Here is a 25,870-nt window from a genome sequence, read left to right on the forward strand (position 1 = left end):
TCACTGCTCTTTTTTGCAGAAATGTCACTCTTGTAAATAGTTCTAGGAGATTTTTTCTAACTGGAACACAGGTCTGGGGGGGGATGAGTTTCTTAGCTGCTAACATTTATTTCCCCCCCTCCAGCTTACTTATTTCAGTTAGAGCAGCATCTATACTGTGGATTTAGGCTTAAATTAAATGGATCATCATTCTACAAAAATACAAACTTACCTTGGAGGATACCAAGACAGTGGCTGGCTGGCTGGAAATTTATCTGATCTGCCAATGCTATTGCTATGAATTATTAAATGGTTGCAAAGATTTAACTAGTAGATTGATTAAATATTTGAGCATTTTAAGTCCAGAAATAGATGCAGCCATCTGCATTTAAAAAACTCCACACAGTAACTGAAGAGACAGTTGTCAACAGTTGCTTTTAATAAGGTCACTAAGTACTTTATAGTACAGTATTAATTTATAGCAGAAAAATCATATCTTGTAAACTGTATATAAAACACTGTTTTATGGTGCAATCATTTGTCAAACTTATGTCTGTTACTTTTGTTTTGAAGTTGTGTGCATTCTTTTCATACCTAAGAGCATCACTGTAAAATCTGCTGAAAACTATTTATAGGTTTTATTTGCACAAGGTTTTGTTTTAAACTGCAGGAAGTTCGTATTGAACATGCCTAAACATCTGTAGGCTTTCTCAGTTCATGACAAGCAAATGTTTCCATCTTCTCCAAAGGTAATCCCATATTGTGTTGAGTGTTTACATAAACTTTTCTGATTCTGTCAGCCTTTTTTGGGGGGGATTGTTTTTTTTGTTTTTTTGAAGGACAGCTCATTTCACATGTCACTAGAGATTCTTTTTTAATCTTTTGCTTCAGAATTCCCCCCAAGGTTTGATGACTCATCATAACATAGTTTTTGCACACTTTATTTGGCTAACAAAATGAAAGATCGGAAACTTAAAACACCTTCAAGGGGAAAACTAGTTAATTTGTCTGTACAAATCTATTGTTGAACTTGGCTAAAAAAAAATCACCTGGAAGCCATTTGTTGCACACCTGGGGAGAATGCCTTTTTCTGCACCAGTTTAACTGTTTAACACTGGTTTTCGTTGTTAATCTTGCTGGCGAGTGATACCGATTTCCCAAAGACACTGTTAGTGTGCAAGGCCACCTGAGTCCTGTCCTCTGGCTGAGGTAAAGCTGCCAGCTTAGGGCCCTCCTGTCATACCTGTGTCTCAGAGCCGCTGTTTAACCACTTCGAACACAAACGTAGATTCCTATTCACCCCAATACACACAAAAAACGAAAGCTGTCCTTTAAAACCTTTGTGAAGGATAAAAACTATGAAGGAAATGGTGTCTACAAGCGGGTTGTCCTACCTGGGTGTCTCGTCGCTCCTCGCTCGAGGCCTCACTGTCTGCGTCTCCCTCCCCGGCCTTTACTGAGGATTGTTTTCTAATCGGTTAGAACATTTTTCAATTAATGATTTCCGAACAGATGTTAATACAGACTGTATAAAATGAACATAATTTTCTTCACTTGTATTTTTGTTATTGAGCAAGTTTATCAAAATAAATTGTCTACTAAAGCCACTGCCCTCGGCTGCGCTGTCTGGCGCCCCGCGCTCCTCCCGCCCTGCACCGCCCTCGGGCGGCGGGAAGCGGCACCGCCACCTCCCGCGGGGCCTCTGCGTCTCCAACGGCAACCCCGCAACACGGCCGTGCCTCCGCGCCGAGCGGGGCCGAGGGCTGGGCTGCACCCGGGACCCGCCGACACCCGGGTCGAGTGAGTGCCGGGAGGTGCCTTGGCTGCATGAATGGGGCTCGGGGGATCCCAATCACTGGCGCCATAGCAACCCGGGATTCGAGGAGTGCCCAGGATGGGAAGGGAGGGAGAAGGAGGGAGCCCTTCCACCCGTCAGCTGGGTCTGTGAGGACGGAACAACGCGTGGTGGGAGCAGCTGAGGGGCCTGTCCACCGTGAGGTGAGGAGAGGCACAGGACAGCGCGGGGCCCGGGGCTTGCAGGACGTGTCCCCGTGAGGTGGCGGGGCGGGCAGGGGCTGCTCACACCCACTGGTGAGCGGGAGGGCCGGGGACGCTCTGAGGCGGTGGAATATTGCAAAGCGAAAAGCAGAATTTTATGATTGTTTATCTGTTTTTATAGCCTAAACCCGAGGGGCGGCTCACCTCCTGTTCCCCATCCCCGCAGACCACAGCCCGGTGGTCTCCAGCCGCCTGTCCCCTTGCTCCTGTCCCCTTGTTCCCGCTCCGGTTCACCCGCGCCCGCGGAGCTCTCGGTTTTGCTTTGGTTAATGTTTTTTTTGGCGAGCTGAGCTGTGGAGTAGCTGCCCACCAGCTGTGCAAACATATAATTAACTGCACAAAATGCCTTAACAAATTACTCTTGCAGAATAGTTCCTAAATGTGTTTTCTTCAGATAGTTAATTGTAGTTTTCTCTTTGCAGCTGCTTTTTAATTTGCTGTTGTCCCACATGCAATGTAATTATATCATTTACTGGCAACACCTTTTTTAACAGTGTGTATGCCTGGGGATTTAAGCTTTTTTTACTTTAATACTTTTTTTCTTTTTTTTTTTTTTTAATCAAGGCTAAGTCTATTGATGTAATGGATACACAAATCAGGAAAATGGCTCAGTTGTTGGACAATGATCAGTTTTTGGAAAAAGTTGGGTAAGGGTACTGTTACAAAAACCCTTTGGGTCTTCATAAGTAGATACAGCAATGCTGCTAACTTGTGTAACCTATGTACACTGTACCTTAATTGATTTATCATCTATCAAATCAAATGCGTAAACAAGTGTCAAAATATAAAACGTTTCCTACAGGAAAAGTTTGTAAAGACTTTTATGATGATACAGGGATATTATGGGTAATTAAGTCATCCCATTGTTTTGTAGGGTGACCACAAACTCCAGTCTACAGGTTGATCATCCACCAAGTCATGATTTTACTGTGTCTCATCTAGGACCAGACAATGGATTGCTGGTAACACACATAAACAAGATCCAAGATCTGTTGGTAGGGAGTTTCCTGCTAAATGGAACAAGTAGGAAAGTAACACATACCCACTATAAATACAGTGGGGAATAGATTATTGATAAATTTCCTTGCATATATTTGCATATAAATACTGAAATTTGATGTAATTAGTAAAGTCATAAAACTACATACGGTTTCTCTGCAGAGATGAATCATTATGCAAACAAATTGGGCAAAACAAAGGTAAAGCAACTGTTGATACTGCATTTTTCTTCAGAAAAGAAGATAATATATAGCCCTTCATACTCTGAGACGAGTTTTGGAGATGCTTAATTTTTTGTCCTCTCTGCTAAATCACTGGGGTATTTCTTTCTTTTCTTTTACTTAACTCTCCTGTTTTTTGTCTTCATTCCTGTCCCCTCCAAAGTAAGCTCTCCTTCCTGTTACTTTAGCTCACAATCTGAGGGTATTCTGCAACCTTATTTTACTTTTCATCCCACTTCCTAAAACTATGCTGTTCTTGGGTATACACTGCCCACCAGCTGCCAGCCACCCTTAGGTTTTTGTCACATTTGAACAGCACATTTAATTTCACATACTGCATTTAATTTTTTCATACCTGATCTATAGAGAGCACAGATGAAGAAAATAGAGTCTGAAAAGGTGGAAAGCACAGAAGAATGGCTAAAAAACTACAGTTTAGAATCCTTTCAATTAACATTAGAGCATCTGATAAATGAAGGCAATATTATTTTGTAAGTATAGCACTACCCTTTCTTTAATCAGTCCTAATTTGTGTGCATCTCTGATGCTAATTATGCGTAGTGTTCCAGGGATTCAAGAAATGGTGTTGAAGAGGTAGAATTTACAGAAGAGACTGTTACCAATTTTGAGTCCAGACTTTCTGAGTAAGTATGCATCTTGTTTGTGATTTTGATGCATAACAGCCAAATGGCTAAATGATACATTGGTACAAAATGCAAGAAAATACCTTAACTAAACGTTGGGCTGTGTCTTTTGTCAGAGTGATTGAACTTTATCAGCAGCGAATCCAGTGGCTGTTGCAGGACAGCAGAAAGGTAACTTTAACTTTGCAGTATATTTTTAGAATAGAACTGTATAAGGTATTAATGAATAAATTAACTTGTGAATAGTAGTGAAATGTGGCTTCCAAACGTGTATTTTCATTATTTACTGTGATTTGCACATCATGTGCAGTGATAACTTGACAATGGGTTGGTTTTTTTGATCTTTCACTGGTGCATGTTTTTCTGCTTTCTAGACCTAGTATTCTTCTTTCTCCTAGCAGTCTCAGTCATAATGACTTCTCAGCACAATTTAAACAGCAGCAGACAATGCTGAGCTTAACTTCTGACTGGAGTGGAGCTGTCTTATAGTCCCTTGTGCCCTCTCTTGCACAGCTGGTGAATCACTCACTGTGCCTAGCAGTGCTAATGCTTGGGAACAGGAAAGGGACAAAACTCCCTCTCAAATACAGCAGAGAGAGAAGCAGCATTCCCAAATCTAGCTTCCACAGAGCTGCTTGATTTAACCTGAAGGAGATGCTGTAGATAAAGTTATTTTTTTATTCTCTCTAATAAAGAATAGGTTGTCTTGGGAAGGAGGGAGTATGACTCACTGCTAAGGAGAAACTGGGAGCCAGTAGCCCCTCTTCTTCCCACCCCCTTGGCTTTGTCACTTTGTCATGAAGTGAAAGTAAATACCTAATATGTGATTTTGAAACTGTGGTGTACAGATTATAGAGTAACACTTTTAAACTTTAGATACACTTAGTATTTACACTGACTTTTCTCTTTTAAGGTGTTTGGCATTATAAAAGGAACCAAAGTTGGACTTGTGGTTGATGTGTCTCATATTAGTTATGGACCTAGACTACTGGATTTTCAGAAGGACCTTTTGGTAAGTAATAATAAAGCAGGCTTTGACAATTATGACAGACTGCTCAAGATTTTGTGTATCTATAAGTGAGGAACTAAGTAGAAAAAAAAAATCTGCTTGAATTCATAACATACAGTACAAGTTTTCTGTTATAGAAATGTGTGTTTTAAATGTGTTGTAAAGTATAATCTTTTTTTAATGTCTAGATCCAAACAAACTCCAGTATGCACTATTAATACTTTCCTTATTAATTTTTGGAAGGTTCTCAATTCTTGTATCAATTGTCTCTATGGAATAAACTTGCCTAGAAGAAACAGCTGTAAAGCTACAACCAAGTTATACATAGAGCCATTTATAGTAAACATACTTCCCTTTATGTTTTGTCACAATAAGGCTCACTTCATAATTTTTGTCAAAACCTTGATGAGTTAATCACTTCTGAAGTCCCAAAAGAAACTTGTCCTTTATTGTGCTCTTTATTTTTAGAAAACTTATGTACTAAGGAAGATGTAATTTAGCTGACTTACTATCTAACTTTGAAACTTCATGCTATTTCATTTCCTGCATTCAGGAATTATATAAATTTGTATTATCTGCATTTTTAAGTTGTGGGTTTTTTTAAAAACTCCTTTGAGAGAACTTGATTTTCACATAGTCTGGTTTGCTTAGCCTGAGCTATTATTTAGCCCTACCCATGAATATGCATAAAATGGTTTTTAGTAATTCCTTGCTGGGTGAATATGCCCATTCTATATCAGTATGTGCTCATCTACTGATGAGAAAATCTGATAAAAGTACAAATAGTGCTTGCCTCCTGCCCTTTAACAAATTGCCTGGTTTTCCATAGGTTTGCAGGTTTCTTCTCTGTACTCTTTAACAAATATTTGAATCTGTGTAACTTTTTCTTGGAAACTTTCCCCTGTGGTAGCTAAAAATACTGCTGCCAGCTATATTTAGGAAATTGCTGTTTTTATTATTTTACATAATAACTCTTCTAGAAGCAGCATGGATCGTAATACATGAATATTTTTTATTTATTAGTGCTTAATAGATGAACAGCTGTGTTATAAGAAGCAATTGTACTGCCTCTCATTCAGTACAGGAATTTCACCTCTGTGGGAAAGTCCAAAACCCATCAATGGTCACAGGTATGTTAATTTCTTTGAAAAATAAGTGTTTCAAAGGTCTCTACTTAATTAGAGCAATCTCATATAGATAATGGTGTTTTTCATCTTGTGCCTGCAGTAGTTTGTAAGAAAGTAAAAAAGTAATAAATTTTAAGTGCAGTCAATGATAAAATATCTTAGCAGTTTCTGTGGTTTGTAGTAATCTGCATGTTCTATCTTATTTAGCACCTCTAATTAAAGTGCACATATTTCTCTTTTCCTCCTATAGGCTACATGAAGCAAGGCAGTGGGTACAACAGCTGGAGCCTGGTCAAGGCTGCAGTTTGCTGAAAGCCTTAAAACATGTCCTTGCAATAAAAGAACTGAATTCCCTGGTTCTTATTGTAGGAAGCTGGTAAATCTGTTCTCTGTCCTAACAGATATGTTACATCAATAAAAAGTCTGTCAGCACCATTAAGGATGTCAATGAAAAGTCCAAAACTTTAAGAATATTGGACAAAGTAGATTTTGCTGTAAAATAGGATGAAGCATTCAAATATAGCCTTCTATCTGTGATCTGGGTGCTGATGGAAAACTTAAAATGTCTGATTAAATAAATGAAGCCAGGCTGAGATTAGAAAAATTCTGGTCTTAGATTTTGCTGTTCTGCTGTTCTAATTTGAAAATTTGTAGTACTGGAGTCAGGATTGCAAGGAAAAGTTATCTGAATTACAGGATTACATGCCCATGATTTGTTGTTTCTTTTCCACTTAGTTTTCTTCCCTGTATTTTTCAGTGTGGCCTGTTTTGCAATGACTGCCATTGCTTTTGTTTTTTTTTCCTACGTTTATTTATTTATACCAGCCCTGATCAGTCTTTGGAAATACTGTCTGACTATGCTCAGCAGTGTATGCTGGGGAGGAAGCTGCAGACTCACACTATTACATATGATAGCAACAATCCTGCTGCTCTTGTAAGTAGCTGTATTAATACTTCCTTAAGTGTCCTGTTGTTTGTTTCCTGGTCAGCTGCAGGGTCTTCTCTCATAAACTTGTGGGGAAGTTAACCTCCTCATTAAAGGGTTCTTGATCTGGGGTCCTGTTTTCTTTGGAGCAGATTTGTACACATGAAAAGATTTGTTTGAAACATCAGTCTTGGTTCATACCAAAATCAGTAGCCAAGAGATGTTGACAGACTTGGCAGGCAGCTAGAGAGAAGCAACTATTTCCAGATAATCATCCTGTGTGTTTAGAAGGCTGTGGGGCTAAGAGCTCTTTTGCAGGTGAAGGCAGTGGAACAGGGGCCTTGAGGCAGGCAGTAGTGCAGTAAGGACCAGTGGGTAGGGAGCAGGATCATAGGAAAAAGAGAGGAACTTGGGGTCGAGGTCATACAAGTGTGGCAGTCTCTCAGATGGGAAGATTTTTGTATTGAACAACATCAGTGCAAGAGCTGGCAGCCCTGCTCTGATTGCAGTGCTGATCATAAGCAAAGGTTTGGATGTTTGCAGTAATCTCTGAAGGAAGGACAGGATAAGTGGTTACTTTGGATTAGCTTCTGCATATAAAATTGGGTTTAGGTGTTGATTGCTTGTTTAAGCTTGTCCCTAAGTGACTTAAGTGGCAGGTAGGACATGTTTGAAATCCTGGTTTGGAGGGAAGATTACTTGCACTAAGGGTATTGCAGCCTTGGGAAAAGGATTAGAGTTGTAGATGCTAGGAGAGAAGGCAATGGTAGAGCTGGAAAAATCACATAAGTATTTAAGAGGATATAATGTATCAGGGGAGGGATAACCTAATACTTATATTTGTAGACTTAATTGATAAGCCTTTCATCTGACTTGCACAAGCCTACCTTCAAAGGATGAGAATGTAACTGGCATGTTAACACAAGGTGAATTAACTTGACCATTATTGCCTGTTTTGTGTATTTCTTTACTGAGTTTTTCAGCCATACTGAAATCAGTGTGAAGAAAACAGTAGAAGCATAATTACTTTGACATTCTCACTACAGGAATCTCAAAGATTCTTTCTAGCTGTAATTGAGAACTGAATACAACAACCCATATCATCCAAAGAGACTACCAAATCAAAGTAACTATTCTTTTTTTCTTATTTATATATCTAGGCAGTTCTAAAGAACCTTGCAGGTGCTCTAGGAGGCCGTTATCATTGCTACTCCTCAAAGGGAGAGGTGTGTGACAGCTTTTTCTGTCTTTGTTGTGATTCTTCACTTCTAGAAGGTAAACTGATTATCACCCAAGATGTTTATAACAAGATCTGGTGCTGACAGTCCCTGTTACAGAAGTGCTCAGGATGTTGTCAGTGAACCTGTAGTTAATTCTTTCTGTAATCTGAAAATGCTTTCCTAAAAGCACAATCAATTTGGCAGATTATTTCACCGATTTAAAGCAAATGAAGGAGACAAAAGGCTTATTGTAGACTGAGTAAAAATGATTAAAGATGGTTTATAAATTATGAATAATGTATATGCAGCTCATTAGATACACTTAAAGTCAGTTCTGCTTTGCGAGACAGTCTTGTGTAGGTGTATGCACATCAAAATAAGAAAACTGTATTAGCTTTTTATTTGAATAGTAGTAAACTTATTTTTCCACATTTGTTTTTATATGCACAGAACTTTGATAGCAGTGATGTTCATCTGCTGCTTCAGGAATGCCAGAAGGCTAAGGACCTACTCAAGAGTATCAAGCAGACTTTTCAAAAAAGAACTGGTGGCTCACTTATTAGTAGAATAGCAGATGTATGTATCTTTTTTTTTTTTCCAGATGTGCTTTGAAGTATCAACAGTATAAGTTTTTAGTGTTATATGAAAAAAAAATGTATATGATTAATCTAGTGTTTTGATAAGTGAACTTTGAATACTATATATTGGCTATACATTGTAGGAGCAACTTAAGGTCAAAACAAGTAACAAAGATCCATATCCTACTTAATTTTCTTGGAGAAATGATCAGCTGTTTCCCTGCCAGTATGTAAAACAATCATGGTTTAATTTCACTGTGGGTTTTTGTATTTTGTGGCAAATACAGTAATATTAATGGAACATTTTCCCCCAAGCCTTATTTTTAGGAGGACCAATAATAGCTATTTCCTAAGTATTTTGCTTGTTGAAATCTCAGCACTTTGACCAGAAGTAAAACTGATATTGCATGCTGGATATTTTGGATTGAGGATAAAAAAGTATTCTATAACTTGAAAAAGTTTTTCTTAAAATCTTTTCTAGGTTTTCACTGAAATTGCAGATACAGCACCTTCCAACTTCTTACCAAGGCCTCCAAAGCACAAAGAACCATTAGTTATTCAAACAACATGTGCCCTGGCCAAAACCTCAAAAGACTGGTTGAAGACAAATGGATTGAAAGGTAGCACAGAAAAAAAGCTTAACAGGTATAAAACATGAATTAAAGAGCATGTGTTTTATTCAATGTCTTTGTTCCTTCCTTACAGCTAAAAAGTTAAACCTTTATCAAGTTTTGGCTCCCAATGCTTTCTCTCCTGTGGAAGCATTTGTACCCATTCTTAAAAAAACAGTATCATCAACTCTACATGAGGTAAGTGATGGGGCCTCTTTCTGTCACTTGTGTTTGGCTGTTTTTTTTCTCCTTTTTGTTGCTACATTTTTCTGCTTTAAATCAGTACTTTACAAGTTAGTGAAATTCTGCTGGCTTTAACTGGAATTAGAGGTGTAGATTCAAATCAGATACTTACTGTTCTCAAGAATCATTCAGGGAGGAATTCCATGTTAGTGCAGCTTATATTGGCTTCTGTACCCACGTAACTGTGTAATTTATCCTCCTAGAAAGCAATGATGCAGTTTGAATGGTATGATGGAACTGTGAAAAACATCCATGTTGACCTGCCAGTATTACACAACTATCAGGTGAGTTGTCTGTAGTGATGTGGCCTTGTCAGAGCTAGATTGCCATCTGATTATTCTGCATTAATTATCCTGCTACATTAGTACTGCAGAGATCTGCACATGTAAGTCTGCAGTGATAAGTTTAGACGTAGGACCCAGATTCCTATGGTAGTGAGGAAGGAGGCTTAAGTAAGAGAGTCTGTCAGTGCTGCTCATCAACACAGCAGTGTGTATTTTGCCATCTCTGTGTATTTACTGTACTTTACACATGTACCTCTGAATCTTTCAGCCTGGCCATTGAAAGGATACAACACAACAGCACTCCTGGTTGCTTTACCAGAACTGTCCCATTTAATCTTGGTTTAACCATAAAAATAAATAAAAAAAAAGTCTTGTATTTTGTTTTATCTCTTCAAAAGTCATGCAAGTTTTATGAAGAATGTTTTATTGACTGACTAGACTAAGAAGAACTCAAGGCAAAACAGGAGCATTCTAGGAAGTAGTGTAGAAGCAAGGCTGGATGAATGTTGGGTGACTTGGAAGATGATGTGTGGTGTGCAGGTATGTGGAAAGGTACATAACACAGCAGCAAACCAGAGCCTCTTAGCAGCTTAGTCCCTCTGATGTGTAGAAAAGAGAGTCAAGGCACAGGACTATTTTGAGATAAATATTTGATCTTAAATTATCAAATAATCCAGAAAAAGGGGTTAAAAAATACCCAGTAACGTGGGTTTCTTTGGTAGATGAGCTTCTCTCAACTCCATGAATGGATGGAGATAAGGAGAGTGGTGAATTAATGGGAATTATGAAAAAACTCACATTATTCCAAATCAATGATGCTGTTTTCTGCATGTGGGGAAGGTGGCAGAAGCATATGAAAGTCTGTGTTATGAAGAAAGAAACAAAATGAGGGTGCCTTGACCATGATCTTGCTTTAGCCTGTATCCTCTGTTTGGATCATTTGTACATGGATGCAAGTTTCTTTCTCCTGTGTAGTTTGGGGTAGATCCTACATCATCCAGCACCCTCTCTTCTTCTTTTTGACATCCTGCTATAATGCCTTAGGTTTATATTATAATTTATATACTAATGACATATAAATTCTATTTTTTATTTATTAAGTTTCTATTAATACATAGTTTATATTATGAATTTAGCATCTTATCTGTAAGGACAAGTAATTTTGATGTGCTTTCAGCATAACCAACCTTTTCAAAAGTCAGAAAGCAAAAATTATTTCTGCTTAATTTATACAAGGTTATTATACTTTGAAGAGGAGAGTTTACACCTTTAGACCCTCTGTTGCTTTTTCATTGTATATTTTTCTCATAGACTGTATTCTTCTATCTTTACCAGAATAAATGCTGCTGTCAAAGTGAATAAAAATATTTTTTTTTCATCACTATGCTTTCTTTACTTATATAGGAAACATTTGGCAATTTAAGACTTAATTTTTTATATTTTTAACTTAAATTTTCTATTTAATCCATAGAAACTCCTTGATAAAATGATAAGAATCTATGAGAAACGAATTGACTGGCTATCTGTTGCTAGCAGAAGAATATGGGGAAGTGTTTGTGAAAGGAGGTATTGTACTTTGATAGCCCTTTTTTAGAATTGGTGATGGTTCTGGTTTGCCAGCCTTTCTACTGCATGTAACTCAGCACCAAAGAATACACAGAATTTTTCATTACTACTATTTTTTTAAACTCTCACATCTTGCAGATGTTTTAAAAACTACAGATTCACTGCTTATATATTTTGATACATAGCTAGAATATACTTTCCCTGGCAAGTTAGAGTAAGGTGAGGGTAAGAACATGTAATGAAGTATGTTGATTGATTGTTTTTTTAATTAATAACATTTCTTACATAGGGTGGTTATACTTGTTGATGTGTCAGTTTCAAACTCCAATTACATCATCCAGATCCAACATTCTTTGCAACTTTTACTCGAGGAACAAATGTCAAATAAGGATTTCTTCAACATTATAGCGTAAGCAACTATTTCAGAATCTTTTAAAACAAGTGTAACACATTGCAGTATTGCCCTGCAGCAGCTGGGCAGATGTCAGGTAAAAACAAAAGATAGAAGCCCATGGGGTTCCACCCCTGGTGAGAGAAGAGAGTCCTTACCTTACAAGAGATGTAAAGGCAGCATCTGAGGGTTGGGAGTTGGTTCTGTCACAGTCCTTCCACTGAGCTGCCAGCTGCTCACTTAGAATTCTCTTCAGGAAAGAAGAATGTAGTATGGCCCATGACCTTGAAACCTGGCAACTCCTGAGTGATGGATGAATGTGAATAATTAAACTGTTTAAAATAAAAAATTAGTCAATTTTATGTGTGTAATACCTCCATTGAAATATGTCTCTTTGGTTGTTCTAAAACATAATCTGAAAAGTAATTGCTTTTATCTTTCCACAAAAGATTTGGGAGTGACATTGTGCCTTGGCAGCTGGAAATGGTTCCTTCCCAACCAGAAAACTTACAAAATGCTTGGAGGTAGGATCAAATAGCTTCCCTGTGCTATGAGTTAAGTAATCATGGGTACCATAAAACAGAGAAACAGATTTAAATAGCATTGTAAACAGTCTAGAAAATTGATATATTTATCATATTACAAAACTAAGTTGCCAGGAACTGTTTTACATTGATTGTTGATAATGCTTTGTTGTGAAAACAGCTTCATAAAGTTTATGTTTTAGTGATGTTGTGTTTCGTATGTATACAAAACATAAACAGCTACAGAAGTGTCTCTTTAAGAAGCCATGGGTTACATGCAGAATTGAGAACTGCTTCAAATTCAGTTGGGATGTGAAAGCTGAACTGCCTTTCCACTCATATAGTGGAAACAAATGCCAGGTCTCTGTCAGTGGAGTCACATCCTCAGCTGTTCCATTCTCCTTCTGTCATTTAATTTTTTACCTGTAAGTTCTACTATATTACAATTTTTCCACATAAAATTAAACAATACTTTCATCTATATGCTCTACCTCTTACCTTGAAAACTCATTCATTGTGGTGGCAGTACAGAAATTAGAGCAATTAATTTGTGTTATTACATCATCTGGTTTTACACTCTGTCATTATTAAAAATTTTGAACTTCAGTGTGGTGCTTTTTAATATTCTGAGTTCTCTTCATTGCTTTAGGCAGAAACAAAAATTTGGTTGCTTCAATTTTTTTTGAACTGTAAACATTTCTCTTTTTTCAGGTGGGTGTTGAGCTTGCAGTGCAAAGGGAGCAGAAATCTCATGAGTGCACTCAGGAGAGCTGTGGAAGTAGACTTCAAAGACAAAGATAAACACAAATCACAAGGACTTTACCTGCTGACTACTGGAATACCTGACCAGGAAACAGTTAAGTATCATCACTGGATTTGCAACTCTTCTGTAAGTCCTGTCAGAATTTATCTCAACCTTATTATTCTGTCTCTATTTTTTTATCCTTTTGGATAGTCATCATAGCTTGTTGTCAGGGTACTTCTCCTTTACCTATCCAAGCAATTATTAATAATGTGTGAGTCAGAAAATTCAAGAGGTGTCTTTAGGATTCCTTTCCCACTCCAACTCTGGCCATCATTTCACTGCCAATTTCTGAGTCTGATCAAACGAACTCTGATTTTTCCTATGATATAATTTCCTTAGAACTCATGGGAACAAATAATTTTACAGTGGAACTCCATAGTACAGATGTAGAGAAGGAAATCCAGTGCTTGGATACATGATGGTCATGCATGTGCTCTGGGGTTGTTAAGGCACATGCACAGCCTGGAGTTTCTGAACAAATGGCAATCCAACTGGAGTAACCATGCATCTAGGATGTCTCTTGCTTTTTGTTACCCAGCTTTTGAAAGTTCTGGGCATCCATAAAAAAACATTAAAATCCCATGTGAATAACAAGAAAATGAAGGATGTGTATAAAGAGCTAAATCAACAGTTCCAACCCTACGTTTTCATCACACAGCTACCTTGGAGTCCATGGTCTCTGTCTTTGATACCCACAGGTACCCCCTCTCACTTCTTGGTTGCAGTGATCCTGTTGCCACTATCTGTAGTAATGGTGACAGCTTTTGTGTATGTGCATGAATTGAGGCATTCAGCTGCTCAGGTTATGTTTCTGTTCTGAATTGCTCAGGTTGGGAGTATTTGTACATCAGTTCAGGAACCAGTGGTGTGGTTGGAATCTTGTCTGGGGTAGAGGGTCACTTCTGATTTTTTTTTTTTTCTTTGTCTTACAGCACATAATTAGTGCTTATGTGGCTGAGGTTTGCAAAGGTTTTGATTTGCATCTTCATGTCTGTTTGTTGACTGTAATGCAAGTCATTGACTCCAGTGGGATTATTCCAGCCCGCTATGCAAGCCCAATTGAAACTGCCATTGCTTATAAAGAAATAGTACAGGCAGCCAGTGGGAGATTTCATTGGTTTGGAGAAGAAGGTATGTGAAAAGGAAAGTCATTACATGCATGTTTTTCATTAATGAAATAATAGTTATTAATGCTCATTTCCTCCTAGATGAAATAATTTACTTTATTTAGGATGTAGCATTTTTTAGGTAACAATATACAAGCACTGAGATATAAATAGAGGTCCTGGTTTGATTGAAGCTTTCAGTTGTATTGCAGAATATTATAATGCAGCCTTAATGCAGGAATTGGATTTTCTTTTTTCCTATTTGAATTCACTGTTTTCTGCTAGAAATTGTAAAGGTGCACATGGAAAATGTAGTTACTCAAGTGGTAGATCCAGACTGCCTGGATTAAAGGAGACAAAGATATTTTTTTATTCTTTTGATTGATATTTACCATACTCTACAAACTGTTGTACATTCAAAAAAAAAAAGATAAATTTTGTACACTTAAAAACCCCTCACTGACTATCATATCTTTGATTATCAGGTATTTTTGAAAGTGATGACATTGCTATCATTGTGTCTGAAATGGAAAAAGCAACCAACTACTCCCAAAAGGTGGGAATTACATGTGTCTTTTAATGTTATGCTTTTCTTCAGAAAAAGATTAAAAAGTATTAATTTGTCTGGCAATGCAGAAGATTGGACAAAATGAAAGTCCTTGTAAGATGGGCAGGAATGCTCTGTAATGTGAGAATAATTACTATAGAGTAAATATGGACTAGAAAGCAGTTGTACAATAGCACTGCAGTGATTGGTATTGGAGTGGCCATGATTCCCTGTCAAATACAAAGAGTTTACAGCTGAAGTGAGTCCTCTTTTTATTGCCAATCCTATAATGAATTCTTCTGAAGTAGAATTAATAGTTTGTTATAACTTTATATATATTTTTAAAGTTATATATTACATAAAATATATAATATTATATTCCTATAAGTCATAGTGAAGGGAGGGGTTGTCATTGGCACAATACCTTTGTTCAACTCTGAAACAATTGTTTTCTGAAGTGTACTCAGGGTGCAGAACTAGACCTCATCTCTCCATGTTACATGCATGTGACTTTTTCAAGTGATATCTAACAAACTGACTGAGGCAGCATGGCCTGCCTGGCAGTTTGGTTGCTGCTTACACAAGTGTGATTAGAAATGGGTATGCACTGAGATACGTGTCCAGAGGTCTGAGCACCTTGCTGCATGCAAGTCTGAGTCACAAAAGTATTTTTAAAAAGAAGAGCTGGTGGATATTCAATAGGAGTTTAGAATATTTTGTTAGCACTTAATGGTTGCATGTACTTGGCTCCTATCTTCCAATTTGTTTTGGTCTTGGTATGCCAACAGTTGCCTTTTCTTTCAGAATGTTTGCTTAGAGCAAGGGGGATTTCCCTCCTTGAGCAAGCACAGCACAAAAAGGGCTTCTGTTCAGTTAGTGGTGTTAAGCATAACCAATTTAATAAATTTTGTATTGATTTTATTTATTATTGAAGTAATAAATACAGAATGTCTTTGCTTGAAATGGAGTTTACTGAAATTGCAGGTAGATGAATTACTGAATGATGTGAACTGTGTTTCAGTGTGCATTCCTGGTGGAGTCCTTGAAGCAACGCTCAGTCCATCAATCTGTTAATCCATTTATACCAGAAGGAGACTCAAACGTGCTTACAAAGAAAGAGAAAAGAAGGCCACAGAAGTTGCCATCTCCTAAACCCACAGCTCTGAGTCTGGCTAGAAAGGTTTGAAATGGTCCCGTTTTAAGATGCTGTGTGTTTTAATGAGAGATCCTTCACAAGCATCAGAAGTACTCAGGCTGAAAATTTGAAGGAATTAAAACAGCATTAGAATTGTACTCTAACTTTCCATTTTCATTTTTATTCGAAATGCTACGTACACAAAAAGTACATCTTACTACCTCCTGCTAAGTGATTAATTATAATGGCACCACACTGTAGTTTTTGAAATTGTCTAAATAATCCCTGACCTAGAAAATGTAGTGTTTAATGTAAGCAAAGGCCAAGCAGAAATATGGTTTAGCAAATTACATGTTTTACAAGACCTTCTAGCAAGTACTGAATTTATTTACAGATGAGAGAGCTGCAGCTGAGTAGCATGTCTCTAACCACACAGAGAGACATCATAAAACAAGAAATAGGATTAAGGATTTTTTTTTCCTGCCCCCTCTGCTTATTTCTATGGAATTAAACTACTAAGTCCTTTGAGATTTTGATAATGTTTTCCATGTTAATTTTGACTGTGCATCCATCTGCTTTGAGTGGGTGTGCAAATTTCCACTATACATAAATGGCCAGTGCCAGTGCTTACCACTTGGGTACAGATTAATAGATCCAGAACTTTCTATGGCAGAAAATGTACTTAATGATTGACCTGCAATTGTTTGGTCTCATCTTTGAAAAGGGAATGGCACTTTTAAGTGTAGATGTGTTTATGTCACAAAGACCTCTTCAGGCAAGCTCAGACAGGTCCTCCGTGCTATTTTATCGCAACCAGTATATTCTCAACACCTCTTCACAAATGCAGGAAAAAAAGTAATAACTCAGATATGTGACTAAATAGCACAGCTTTACAGGGATTAAATTTTTACAGAGATATTGAACTTTACAGGGGTTAATTTACAGACAACTCATATAGGTTTGTCTGTAGACATTTGGTGCTATTTATAGTAGAGCTGTATGTTAGTTGTTAGGTGTCAGTTACTTAAAGGCTGTGTCACAACAAAATTCTGATCCTACCTTAAGGTTAAACAAATGTTCATATTGTTTAGCAGACTGCTCAGTTTTAACTAGAGGGTTGAGCCACTCCTCAGAGAGAAATTGCTGTTGTCAGAATTATTGCAATATTCAGTAAAGCTTTGAGGAAAATACTATATTCTTTAAAACACCCTCTTCACCATACTATGCTGCTCTTTCAAGTGGCAAAAATTGTCCAAACTCATCCACAGTTTTATGGCAGCAGATAAAATCAGCAAGATAATTAAACAGAACAATTAGAGTTAACAACCTAGCAATAAATCTCAAATTAACAAGTCATCATCGCAAGGTGCTGACTTCTCAGAAGAGCCAGGGTAAAACAGGAATTAGGAATGAGGGGTAGCCCCAATTTTGGATAATGCAGTTATGATCCAAGTGGATCACTATTAATTTTAATTTTTTTTGTGCCTATAGCATATTAAAGACAATCCCAGTGCAGAGAGCAATGCTTCCATAGGGGTGCTGGCATGGCGTCCTACTAGTGCCAGAGCAGAGATTCCACCAGGTCTGTATGGATTAACTTTTTTTTGTCTTCAGTTTATTTGAGGTTTTGCTTAAAAGGCAGTGTTAAGTTACAGCTTTAATTAAAATTTTTAGAAACACTTGCAATTCTAATCTTTAATCAGAGTGATGGGAAATATTATGGTTGTTTTGAAAGTGCTTTGGTATGAGTCTTAGCTGCAATGTATCTCAGCTGTCTTCCAGGTTGTGAGAGGAAGGAACACTGCACAGCTGTGTAACTATTTCCTTGTCATCTGATTTGATACCTGTCCTGTATCAAGAAATGTCAAACATGTGGGGTGTGAAGTAGAGCCCTGCTTTTTCCTGTGCCTGAAGCCATAATGAGAAACTCACTTCTCTTCATTTTCAGTTAATACTTTTTTTTTTCCAAAGGCTTAACAATTCAGAGATTTACTATGAGTTCATTATATATATATATATATTTCTGCTCATCCTGTTAGATCCTGTTGTAATTAATGTGCTGTCCCACTTGATTCATTTATGGTCCTGTAAAGAAGGAAAATTACAACAGAACTGTCAGGTTATCTGAAGTGCTGACACTTGCAGCTTCTCCTGGTGAATGAAACAGCTCTTAAATTTTAATTCCAGTTACTATGGGTTCTTTAAAGTCCAGTGCCTTTCTCCTTCATTTTTTATTTTTCCTGTGGGATTTTTTGCATCTTTCCTATCATCTGCAAAATTTTAATTTTGTTTTTTGCATTAAACTTGAGTCTGGGTTAGGAAATTGGAGTGTTGATATGTAGCAGTGTTAACAAATCCAGATTCATATTTGCATATGAGGTGCTTTGTACAATCCTAACTGGATTTTCCATGAATGTAGTATGCTTATTCCAAGCCCCTAATCTTTTAAATTATGCACTGCAATATTATTCCTGGTGGTGGGGTTTTTTCTGTTTCTATGAAGGTAACATTAATAGTTCTGTAATTAATTCTTTTCTTAACCAGTATCTAAGAGAAGTAAGTCAACATATTTTTTTTCTTATTTTATTTGTAGCACAAGTAATAAAAGAATTGCCTCAGACTGAGAATAAAAGAAAACATAAAGCAAGGGAACAGCCAGAGTTTTCTGTGTCAGTGTTTTATACTGATAAAGGAAGAAACGTGGGTATGTGTTACCAGGGTACTTTGGGTGAAGGTTTTTTATTATCAGTGTTTTTATTATAAAACTGTTAGAATGTTGTCACCTATAAGCAGTGTTCTTTAAATAGTGAATTGAGTTTCACTTATTAAACAGTAGTGATGTTTATTTGGTTTGGTGTCTGTTTTTTTGGGTTTGGGTTTTTTTCAAGGAGTGTTGGCTCTTCCTGTTCTGTGAGTTAGGGTCTTTTTTGGTTTTTAGTTTGCAAATCCTATGAGATCATTTGGTTAAAGATGCTCTTGGGAAAAATGCTGTCATCATGGATTAGATGATTACAGACATTTGGCTTGGAATATTTTGAAGGTGACAATTTTTGAAAACAAGTGATTTTTAAGTACTTTGATGCATAAACACTGCAGATTTTCTCCAAACGTGGAATTGTGTGTGAAACACTAGTTTGTGTATTTTGGGATTTTTTGTTTGTTTGTTTATTTGTTGTGGTTTTTTTAAAATCAACAGTCATGTATGATTCAAAAGGGATTTAAACCCAGGGCTCTCAATATTACTTTTTTTATTTTCATAACTAGGTACAGTATACCAAAAGTATGCAAAGATAATGGCCATAAGAAAGTCTGTTCCCTCTGTTACATTGCCAAAAAAAGAGGAAATCTGCTCAAGCAAAGAGGTATTTTGTTTCTAAATTATCCATTTGAATTCATATGAACATGCAAATTGTACATTCTGTACAATGTATTATTACTTAAACTGTTCTAACATTTACTAACAACCAACTTTTCCATTTGTCAAGTGGCTGACCAAGTACAGTATTAGAAAGCTTAAACTGGAACTGCCCAGGCTGTTGTTTGGTCCAGGCTGTACTCACCAAAAGAAAATGGTGGAGTCTCTACACAAGCAAGTATCAGCAAAATACTGCACAATCTTCCCTAGTGTAGAGATCAATGTAAGATTTTGCAGGTGTCATATACATATATGTATTTAAGACAGTGCATGTTGATCAATGTTTGTGGCTTGCTAGGGTGATGTTCCCTCCACTCTTCCTTTTTCTTCTTTCTGAATCACCCTCCTATTAGACAGCTAGAGAAGGTCTTTTATTCACCAGAAAAAAAATATTTATTATGTTTGAAGTGCATACTGCATGGGTTCTTTAGAATATATGGCATCTCCTCTGCTTATACGGTGAAAAATAATTTTAAAATTTTAAGTAAAGCCTTTAAAAATCATGTGAGTCATAACTGGGAAAAATTTGGAGCTTGATGGTTTCAGTTTGTGTAATGACTGGAGAGAAGTATACAAATTTATGTCCAGGGTATTACTGCTCATATCTATGAAACTGTCAGCAATAAATGCAACAGATGCATCTGTCTAGTCAAATTTTGTAATTCTGTTGCCCAGCACACCTGGCTGAGATAAGAATCAGGCTTTCCTAATTCGGGTAAACCAATTAATTAGTAACAAAAGGGTCACAGAAATTTTCTTACAGTGTTTCACAGAGGTATAGACAAAACCCCTTATCTTCCCAATTTCTAATTCAGACACTGCATATATAGCAGCTGAACTCAAATCTTCTGAAGTAAGGTGCTCTTCTACATACTATTTTTCCAGGGGATTGTAAAGCATCTGCAGTTTCAGCCTAAAGAACTGGAAGTGTACACTGAACAACTGGAGAAAGTGCTGCAGCGCTATATAGAAAGAATACAGTGGCTTCTCTCAGGTATTGTTGTACATCTGTTTTTCTACAGAGCACAATTTATAGATGGTCTCTTCTTGTCCATTACTTCTAATAGAATAAATCTGGACCTCAAATATGACTGAAGGTCATCTGGTTTGCATTTCATAACATTTTAAAACATTTTCATGAATACAAGAGAACTCAGCATCTGTATAGCTAAACTTCTAACTCGGTGTGAAATAATTAGGACTGTAATGTACTTTTTTCCTTTTTCTGTGTTGTGTTATGAATACAAGGTTCCTAGTATGAGAAGGACATCAGTGTTTCTATCAACAGAATATAAACAAAATATCCAAGCTTTTCTGTTCCTTTTTCTAAGTAGGTGCTCTAATTTAGAAGTTCAGTGTCACTACTGATGAAAAGCATTTTGATTCCTCTGTTAGTCATAAAAATCTGTGTTGGAAAACAGTTTAATCTTTTGTTGAACTGTAAAGAAGGAGCCTACCAATTTTTTCATGCCAGTTGCTGCAGTTGACTAGTAATTAATGCTTGATTGTGCTAGGTTTGAAATGGCTGAAGACGTAGTTGCCACACAGATTAGAATTTATTATGTAGACACGTGCCCAGAATAAACCCTAAAGACTGAAGATTTTACAGCACACTCAATAAAACATGTTCAATAAAATAACTCTCTGTAATGGGACTTAATTAGTTTTAATTTTCTGGTCCAGGAAGCCGAAGGTTGTTTGGTACCATTTTAGAAGCAAATGTCTGTGTTTTGATTGATACATCTGGTTCCATGGACCCATATTTGCCCCAAGTCACAAGAGAACTTGCTTCCCTTATCTGGGAACAGCTGAGGAAAAATGAAGTCAGGTATGATGAACTACTGGTACAGACTGAAATCTGCACTACTTCCCATAACATGACTTAATAATTACCAGTAATACAACACCAAAGCACAAGTAGTTATTGTATGTTAGGGCATAACATGTATGAGACATGATCTGCTTTTGCTGTTCTTTTAACCAGGTTTACATTTTGAGCTCTTTAAGATTTGTGCTTCATTTGCCATAGGCCAATGCTGTTTATGCTTTTGGGCTCAGCATTCCCATACATTCCCTTCTGTCCATGCAGAGATATGCTTGGACTCTTCCCAAGCTCAAGACCTTAATCCAGTACTAGGCTCTTGGGTTTATTTGGGTTTTGGTTTTTTTTTTCCTACTGGGTTTGGTTTTGTGTTTGGGTTTTTTGTTTTTTTTTAAATTCATTTCAAAACTGGCTTATCTGAAGTGACTGATAGTATTGATTGGGATTAAATCCATCTTTCTCTTCAGGTTTAACCTGCTGAGATTTGCAGAAAATGCAGAGAGTTGGAAGCAGTGTCTCGTAGAGGCAACAGATGAAACCTGTCATGATGCTGTGCAGTGGGTATCTAAATTCCATGCTCATGGTAATACATGCATCCTTACAGCTTTACAGGTTAGTACATTGTGTACCACTTTTTTGAGAAGACAGCATGGATTTATAATGAGTAAAGTTCAGTAGGACTGCAAGGCTCAGCTGTATTACAAAAAATGTCCACTGGGTCACTTACATAACAAGCTTTCACAAAATAAACAAGTTTTCATAAAATAAAAGAGACCTAACGGGCCTCATTTTTAGACATTAAGCATCTTTACCTCCCACAAACTGTCATGTAAAAATCCTGTGTCAGCAGTTCTCCAGAACTATTTAATTAGCTTATTTCAGTGAGTCAGTGTTGGGTGATGTCCTGTTTATGAACATATTATGAAGGTAGATAGTGTGTATTACACTATAAATTATCTACTTGTTTATTTTGCAAATTTACATCCTGGATCTCTTTCGTATTTAGTAAAAAGGAAAAGACAATACTAAGTTGATTAATGATGTGGTAAGTATAAAACTATCATAAATCATTGGAAAATGTTTTTATTTCTAAGTATTACTTTTTATGTAGATGTACCAGTATCTTTAAATTTATTTTCTACTTTTCAGAAGGCTCTCAGTTTCCAAGATACAGAGGCTCTGTATATACTGACTGATGGAAAACCAGACACCAGTTACAATCTGATTTTGAAAGAAACTGAAAGATTGAGAAAGAAACAAGATATTAAAATCCACACCATTTCCTTTAGCTGTACAGACAGGTACATGGTACTTTGCAGGAAAAGAAATTTTTGACCCTCTCACAGGACAAACTGACAAGCAAAGTAGTTTCTGTTACTTCTGCCAAGTCCTAGGTTGCATCCTGCTGAACTGTGAAATGGATGTTGCCACAGCAGTGGAATACAGCTATAAAAAGATATTAAAACCCAAAAGAAATAAAAGGTTCATGGAGGTGTACATGCATCAGGAAATAGGGTCATAAGAAAGGCAAAAGGTGTTGAAGCAGGATTGAGGGTGGATGAAGACCTCAAGGAAGCCCAAGAGATGATTGTCATGAGAAAACAGAGCTCTCATGATGGTTGGACCATTCTGTAGAGTTTCAGGGTGTTTCCAGAGCTCTGGGTGTTTCAGGAGTGATCTGTGGGCATCTGTGCTAGGTGTACACTGGAGAATATTGTGGTAGTACAAACACACTAGTACCTGATAACATGTTGAGAGCATAAATAACACAGTAATGAGATTCTGTACTAGTCTCCTGCTAAAGGACTGTAGTTTGCACACAACAGAGTTGCTCTAAGAGCTGAACCAACACCTGGCAGAAAAAAAAATAAATGGGGGATTTGCTGCAAAACACCATTACTGCTCTGAATTAAATTGTCCAGATCCTGTACTGGTGTGATAGCTAATAGACCTTAAAGCTAAATCCCTTAAAAGATGACAGTTACTTTGGATGTAATTTTTCAAGCCATTAAGAGGAGAAGGAGTGGATTTCTTGATACAGAAAAAGCCAACTTAAAGTATTTAAGAAAAGGCTTTTAATTATGAACATTTTGAGTTAATGTATTTGATTATAATTTAATTAGCTGGTCAGTAGCCAATATCTGTTAAGAAAATTGTTAATACAGTACAGAGATGTCACTTTTGACCAACAAGTTACTCTGAAACAAAATCTCCTGCTTGCTTTTAAAGAAATCTCCTGGTTAGTTGTGGAAATAATAGTATCCAGTTCTAGAATGGAATCAGTCCTTGCAGCTTGCTCGAAAATAATGTAATTATGACTATTTTTGACCTTGCAATGCTAGTGCTTTGGAGATGGGACTCTAAAATCATTTATAAGTGGCAGTAAAAGTGTGTAATTTGCAATATGTCAGTAAGAATAGAGTAAAAACTGTACCAGATATCCCAGTGGTTCCCATTGAACAATGACCACTAACAGAGGCTTAGGTAAGAGAATAAAATACAGGGCATGCACAAAAGGTTCTTTCTCTTTATGGAGTCTCTCAGCTTTTGGTTTAGACAATTAGAAATTATACAGAAGTTTATAATCATGTTCTCCAAACTATTTGGTTTTTTGTAAGATTTTTTGAGGAATTTTTAAAAATTCTTTTTCTCTTCCTGTAAGTTTCAGAGAAATAATTTTGATAAGTAACTTCCTACTTTCTTGTTAACAGAGGAGCTAATGAATTTCTGAAGAAGCTTGCTTCCCAAACAGGAGGGCGCTACCATTGCAGTTTTGGAGATGTGGATGGACAATTAGCAGCACACAGAATGTTGACAGAGGGGCTTGCTGATGAAGATGTATGTTAAATGGATTGGTTTTGCTGGGTTTGTTGTTATTTTGTTTGTCTCATTTCCAGTTGGTACATCATCAGTAGTCATAGTGTATTTAAAAAAATGAGAAAAATGAATACAAGACAAGATACTTCACATGGAAACCAAAAGGAGAAACCATAATATCTGGCTTTGTCTCTGCTAGAAACTTGGTGATGTGACCAAACCCATGGAAGTACACAATGCAATATTGTATTTGAAAGAGAAGCAAGAAAAAATCTTGTATCTGGACTCTGTGTTTCAAGCTGTCTTTAGCTTTTACTGTTCCTTCTTTTCCTTATCATCTTTTATTTCATTTATGTAATTGCAAAATCCTTACACAGTGTTCAGCATGTTAATGCTCCAGCAGGAGACCTTAGGGATTGCCATCATAGAAAAACAGGTTTGTGAACAGAACCATATCCAGTCCACAGCGGTTCTGCTCTCACCTTCCAAGACCATCTGCAAGTAGACAGGAGTAGGGAGATTCAGAGCTCAGCCTGAGTTCCTTAAGTTGGTAGAAATGGAAAATAATAAGTGCAAGTTAAAGTAGATTTTATCATTCTGTTTTCAGGATCCAGTTTTCCCTTACTTTGAAGGAGATGATTTAAAGCAACTTACTGAAGAAGTTGCTAAAGCTCGAAGTTTCTTAAAGCAGGCAAAATCTTTGAGGCAAGTATGAAGAATCTTTCAATAATTGTTTTTTATTTCATGAAAGGAAGACAAGAATATCTGACTTCCACTATCTACTGTGAAAAGCTGCTGTAGTTCTTTGTTTTTCTTTCAAACAGGTCATTACTAGAAAAGTGGAATATGAACCACAAGGACAATAATTCTGGTTTTAAAAAAAGTGCTCAGGTAAGTGGTAATCACAAATAGACAGTTTGTATACGTAGTTTGTATACATGTATTTCAGTAGCAGGGAAGTTGTTACAGGCATGTAGAGGCTGAGGCTTGTGTTCCACAACCACCTCTGCCTTTCAGCCTTCCAAGATAAATATTATTGCTTGTAAAGTGTGTAGGAAGACATTCCTGTTAATGTAATTCAGAAAGTACATAGTGTTTTAGTGCTATTTAATATGTAAGTAATGAAAACTGAAAGTTAACCAGGTTAATTTATATTGGTTTTCCATTACCAGTTTGTCAAGAGTGATGGCAAGTCTGTGCAGTTAATGCATTTTGAATTGTATTTTACAAAATGCTTATGTGCTTGACCTCCAGGATTAAATTGTGTATGAAGAAAAGATGCTGAAGAGGTCTGGAGTGGTACCACTAGCCTGCTTTTTCTCAGTGTGTTCTTAAAACTTCCAGCTTCATGCAAAAAGAGGGAAGAGGTATTCTTTGTTGTCTCCTAATTTCTGGAAAGAGAAGTTACACATAATAAGTGCTGCTGACTCATTCTCCTTGCAGACTTTGCAGGACTCAAAGTAAATCAAGCCCTGAACTCTCAAAAGTTTAAACATAAGTAGAGGATATTTTTTAATAATACTGATAAAGATTTTCAAAGTGTAATGTATTTCTAATATAATAGTTATAAAAGGTCACAACTTTTATTTCTTCTCTGTTCTACTGCATCATACTATTAACTAATTACAACCAGTGAGTGGTATGTCCAAAATGGTTTTTTTGGCAGTTGTTTGCTGGTGCTCATTATCCTTAACAGATGGGACAGATGGCTGTGATACTAGAAAGAGAATTCTTTGTGCCAGTTTTACATAGGAACTCCAAGAAGTAACCTCAGTGCAAAACAAAGCATGGATTGAATGTTTTTGCCAAAGAAGTATGCTATTAAATATTTCAACTGCTGTTTG

The 25,870-nt window shown here is 36.8% G+C and overlaps 1 protein-coding gene across 1 annotated transcript; it reads left to right on the forward strand.

Annotated features, from left to right (window-relative positions):
* The first annotated feature begins 2,605 nt into the window (after positions 1–2,605).
* Positions 2,606–25,358, forward strand: VWA3A (von Willebrand factor A domain containing 3A). Its single transcript, XM_030459917.1, is given in 33 exon segments — positions 2,606–2,684; positions 2,912–3,032; positions 3,624–3,752; positions 3,819–3,901; positions 4,018–4,072; positions 4,815–4,913; positions 5,934–6,040; positions 6,288–6,413; positions 6,863–6,971; positions 8,123–8,188; positions 8,633–8,758; positions 9,242–9,380; positions 9,466–9,569; positions 9,818–9,898; positions 11,370–11,464; positions 11,754–11,873; positions 12,305–12,379; positions 13,091–13,235; positions 14,117–14,315; positions 14,776–14,846; positions 15,859–16,008; positions 17,464–17,554; positions 18,566–18,676; positions 19,237–19,334; positions 19,458–19,610; positions 20,273–20,381; positions 21,071–21,215; positions 21,677–21,821; positions 22,359–22,510; positions 23,921–24,047; positions 24,634–24,731; positions 24,851–24,917; positions 25,281–25,358. Coding segments are annotated over 33 exon segments (3,567 nt in total). The 5' UTR covers positions 2,606–2,619; the 3' UTR covers positions 25,287–25,358.
* Positions 25,359–25,870: the final 512 nt, after the last annotated feature.

The sequence above is a fragment of the Calypte anna genome, chromosome 14, assembly GCF_003957555.1.
Source record: "Calypte anna isolate BGI_N300 chromosome 14, bCalAnn1_v1.p, whole genome shotgun sequence".
NCBI classification, from domain to species: domain Eukaryota; kingdom Metazoa; phylum Chordata; class Aves; order Apodiformes; family Trochilidae; genus Calypte; species Calypte anna.